The sequence below is a fragment of the Helianthus annuus genome, chromosome 5 (genome assembly GCF_002127325.2).
Source record: "Helianthus annuus cultivar XRQ/B chromosome 5, HanXRQr2.0-SUNRISE, whole genome shotgun sequence".
Lineage (NCBI taxonomy): Eukaryota > Viridiplantae > Streptophyta > Magnoliopsida > Asterales > Asteraceae > Helianthus > Helianthus annuus.
Window position 1 is genome coordinate 173,312,784 of NC_035437.2, and position 5,227 is coordinate 173,318,010.

General features: G+C 45.0%; 1 protein-coding gene across 1 annotated transcript; it reads left to right on the forward strand.

Moving 5' to 3' along the window:
- Nucleotides 1–3,652: 3,652 nt before the first annotated feature.
- Nucleotides 3,653–4,891, forward strand: LOC110944126 (protein NYNRIN-like). Its single transcript, XM_022185841.1, has one exon. It carries the CDS (start codon nt 3,653–3,655, stop codon nt 4,889–4,891), a length of 1,239 nt encoding a protein of 412 aa, XP_022041533.1.
- Nucleotides 4,892–5,227: the final 336 nt, after the last annotated feature.

Here is a 5,227-nt window from a genome sequence, read left to right on the forward strand (position 1 = left end):
ATAAATAATTAAGCCCTTTTTACACTTTTAACCAAGTTTTAAATTTATAAAACACGATATTCACTAACACTAAACACACATATGGGCAAGTGCACCCATCGTGGACGTAGTATAGTGTTGGTAAGATACCGAGGTCGTCCAAGGACACAAGAGCTTTTAATACCGGTTTATCCTCAACGTCTAACCAAATCAAAAAGTTAGAAAAATGTTTTAAACTAAGAAAAATAAAAACTAACTAAATGCTGAAAAATAAAATAAAATAAAAACAGATAGACAAGATGAATCACTTGGATCCGACACGTGTATTAGTATAACCTTTGATTATTTTTGCACTTTTGCACTTGTTTAAGAGATTATCTTAGTTATTGTAGTAGGCCCCTCTTTTGAAGGCGACGTTACCCTCAACCCAGTAGTTTGAGTCAGCAAGGATACAATCCTAAAGGGTCGGATTATTGAAAGATAATGAATTAAGTTATTAATGCAAATTATGGTAGGCCCCGCTTTTGGCGGTGACGTTACCCTCGGCTAAGTAGTCTGAGTCAGCAGGGATACAGTCCTAAATAGCCGGGTTATAGTATTAATAGTAGTTAGCTTATGAGGGGGTCAAAGAGTTTGGATCCCCGCCATCCAATACCTATGGGCATTGAAGGAGATCCTACTAAATTTGACCCAGGTCCCAAGCAGGACCTCTAAACGCTGAACAAGGGCAAGACCTTTACCAAACCGTTCCCTTAACCCCCGACCAGGTAGCCAACATACCTCCATATAGACCGTGGAGATATGAATGGTGAAAATCTTTTATTTTATATAGACAGTAAAATAATGCCAAGACACCACGGACAAACGATAAGGAAAGATCACCTTCAACATAAGTAACTAGTTATTAAAGTCATTAATACAAAACCAAATAAAAAGTGCAAAAGATTAAAAATAAAAAGTATTATACTAAACACTTGTCTTCACCAAGTGATGTAAGAGACTTAGGCAAACATGGCCTTGATTGTCAAGAACTCTTACGATCAATCTTGGATCCCGAGACGACTCACACACTCTACGATGGACAATGGATGATGGTGGTGGATGATGGTGTTATGGTGGTGGTGGGTGGTGGATGAGGTGTGCCAAGGGATGAGAGAGAATGAAACCAAGCTCCTCTATTTATAGGCTGGACAGAACGCTGGACACGGCCCCGTGTCCGCTGGACACGGCCCCGTGCCCGTCTGACACTCTCTCTCTTCATTAATTGTAATTGCGAATTACAATTAATGCGCCTGCTGTACTTTCAACACGCCCCCGTGCTCGCTGGACACGGCCCCGTGTCCAGCAATGGAAGCTTCTACTGGTTTGTCTCATCTGCTGCTTCCTGGGCACGCCCCCGTGTTCGCTGGACACGGGGCGTGTTCAGGCTCTGTTTTCTTCTCTTTGTCTTGGGAGGTGCCGTTGAGGGTCCGGGCAGTCCACTTTTGCTCCTTTTCTCGTAATTATGGTAGAATTAGTGGTCTTTTTGCTTCTTTTGTGATTTTGAGCTCATTTCATCCTGAAAATACAAAAGGAAGACAAAAACACTCTTTTTCCAACATTAGTACTTAAAAAGGGTTAGTTTTATGCCTTAATTGATGTGTTTTATATGTTGCATTTTACACACATCAAGGTCCATGAAAGCCGAGAAAGAATTACAACAAGCGCACACAAGACGACTCGTGGCGCGAGAGGCAAGTTGTTTTTCCTATTGTAAGAGGAGGCCCAAGAGAAAGAAGGCCCATAGTAATCTCGGGAGTAATCGGTCACTACCAAACCGACTACATTTTCATTGATCTAGGGAGCACCGCGGACATCATATACGAACAATGTTTCAATCAATTCGACCAAGAGGACAAGGCGTGCTTAGAACCAGTTGATTACCCACTCACTGGTTTCTGCAATGAAGCCGTCTTTCCTCTCGGACAAATATCGTTCCCGGTGTTACTCTCGGATGGAAGAAATTCAAGAACAGAAGATGTCACATTCATGGTGTTACCCGCACATTCAAGACACGATATCCTCCTGGGAAGAGAATCCCAAGGAGACTTCAGTATGATTTGCTCCGGTCCGCATTCGGCTGTGGGATTCCCAACAAAAACAGGGGTAGCAATAATATATGCAAGCAAAGAAGTCTTAGCAACAGACGAAGTCAGACCTGCAAAGGCAAGTAAACCAGCACCACGCGCGGAAGCAGAAAAATGGGTATTGAACAGCGCGTACCCAGAACAAACAGTTACCTTAGGACCTACAATGTTCGATCGCGCGCGGCACTAAAAAAGCTTTTGTTCCAAAACATGGATGTGTTCGCCTGGACACCAGCTGACATGGTGGGTGTTCCACGGCACATAGCTGAACATCGACTAAACGTATCAGAAGAAGCAAAACCGGCGGTGCATGCCAAGCGCCACCTGGGAGACATAAAACATGATGCTATGAAAGAGCAGGTGATGGAGCTGTTAAATGCGGGAATCATCAGAGAAGTCAGATACCAAACATGGGTGGCAAGCCCGGTAATGGTACAGAAGCCAAATGGTAGTTGGAGAATGTGTGTAGACTATAAGGATTTAAACAAAGCATGTCCGCGCGACTGTTACGCCTTACCAGACATTGATGAAAAAATTGACTCGCTAGCAACATTCAGATGGAAGTGCTTCCTTGACTGCTACAAGGGGTACCACCAAATCCAAATGGCCGTCCAAGATGAAGATAAAACCGCATTCCGCACACCGACAGGGCTATACTGCTACACCAAAATGCCTTTCGGCCTAAAGAATGCAGGGGCGACCTACCAGAGATTGATGAATGAAACGTTCAAAGATGCCATCGGCAAGTATATCGAAGTGTATATGGATGACTTGGTGATTATGAGTAAAGAAGAAAGTATGATGCTGGTGAATATCCAAAAGACATTCGACACCTTGCGTGGTGTAAGTATCAAGCTAAACCTAGCGAAATGCTCTTTCGGCATGGAAGAAGGGAAATTCCTGGGTTTCATTGTTACAAAAGATGGTTTCAAGGTAAATCCTGAGAAATTACAAGCAATCGAGAGAATGCCTTCGCCATCAACCATCAAAGAAATGCAGAAGTTGGCAGGACGTTTAGCAGCACTGAACCGCTTCCTGGCCAATCACGCGGCTAAGTCTTTCCCGTTTATCAAAACACTTCGTAACTCCATGAAGAAAAGCCAATTTCAATGGACTCCGAAAGCTGAAAGCGCATTCCGCGAGATGAAAGATTGCCTCATCAAATTGCCAACATTAACTGCACCAGTCAAGGGAGAACCCTTGGTGCTATACTTGTCAGCCTCCGACAGAGCAGTGGGAGCAGTATTACTCGTTGATCGACAAGGCGTCCAAACACCAGTTTACTATGTGTCACGAACCTTAACGACCCAGAAACCCGGTATGCCATCATGGAGAAACTAGTACTCGCATTAGTCCATGCATCAAGACGGCTGCGCAGGTACTTTGCCAACCACGTCATTCATGTGCTAACAAACTACAATATTGGCAACATCCTCGCAAGGCCAGAGATTTCAGGAAGACTAGCAAAATGGGCGATAGAACTCGGGGGCCATAATGTGGTTTTCAGGCCAAGACCAGCAATCAAGGGCCAAGTGCTAGCAGACTTCATGACAGAAGTACCCGACGACAAGGATCGGGAGTGTAAAGCAATGGAAAAAGCCGAAAAACAGCAAGTAGAAGAACCATGGCTGCTATACACAGACGGCGCGTCTAACGAAGACGGCGCGTGTGCTGGGCTTCGACTGGTGAGCCCTGACAAACACGAATTCACATACGCCATACGTTTGGATTTCAAGAGCACGAACAATGAAACCGAGTACGAAGCTTTCCTGGCTGGCTTAAGATTGGCAATCAAAATGGGAGTTAAACACATCGAAGCGCATGTAGACTCCATGTTAGTGTCCGGGCAAATCAACGGACAATACGAAGCCAAAGGAGATGTGATGGCACTCAACCTGAGTCAAGCAAAGATGTTGCTACAAACCTTCTATTCCTACAAAGTGCACCATATTAACAGAAGCGAGAACAAACCAGCAGACGCGCTAAGTAAGCTCGCATCCACAAGTTTTCAGCACCTAGAAAAGGACGTGCGTATAGAAGTTTTGAGCAACCCAACAGTGCCACTAAGGGAAGTAAGCGTCATTCAAGCAGGAACAACATCATGGATGACTCCGATAATCACATACCTTCAATCCGGGATACTCCCGGACAACAAAGCTGAAGCGAGGAAAATCCAATACAAGGCTGAACATTATCAGATGGCTGATGGAATTTTATACCGAAAGTCATATCTTGGGCCGTTGTTGAGATGCGTTGACCCCGAAGACGCAAACTACTTAATCAGAGAAATACATGAAGGAATCTGTGGTATACATGCCGGGCCGAGAATGGTGGTGGCAAAAGTGATGAACGCCGGGTACTACTGGCCCGGGATGCATTTAGACGCGGTAAAGGAGTTGAGGAAATGCAGTGGATGCCAAAGACAAGCTCCCAAGACGATGCGGCCCAAAAATGAATTGGTACCAGTCACAACTGCATGGCCTTTTCAACAATGGGGAATAGATATGGTTGGCCCCTTCCCAGAAGCCCCAGGCGCTGTCAAATTTATAATAGTCGCAGTCGACTATTTTACAAAATGGGTAGAGGCAAAGGCACTTGCATCGACCACTTCCACTGTCGTTAAAAGATTCATATGGGAACAACTCATATGCCGTTTCGGGTTACCACTCAGGATCATCACCGACAACGGAACAAACTTTGCTGCGGACGATCTTCAACGATGGTTCAAAGAATTACACATTGAGCACACCTTCTCCTCGGTCGCGCACCCGCAGGGGAATGGCTAGGTGGAAGAAGTTAACAAGAGCATTGTTGACGGTATCAAGGCAAGGTTGGGAGAAAAAAGAAGAGGTTGGGTTGACGAACTGCCCAACATATTATGGGCCCACAGAACAATGCCAAAGACAAGCAACGGAGAAACACCGTTTAGCTTAGTATATGGGTCCGAGGCAGTGATACCGGCGGAGATAGGATTGCCGTCACCACGAATGCTTTCCCTGAACCTGATCAATAATGAAGAAGAAAGGAGGATCGACCTAGACCTCCTAGAAGAAAGGAGAGAGATGGCGGCAATCAACGAAGCAAAGTACAAAACGAAGCTGGAGAAGTATTATAACTCCAAA

Excerpts from the sequence above, each read along its gene's own strand:
- LOC110944126 (XM_022185841.1), top strand. The coding sequence starts at position 3,653 with ATGACAGAAGTACCCGACGACAAGGATCGGGAGTGTAAAGCAATGGAA.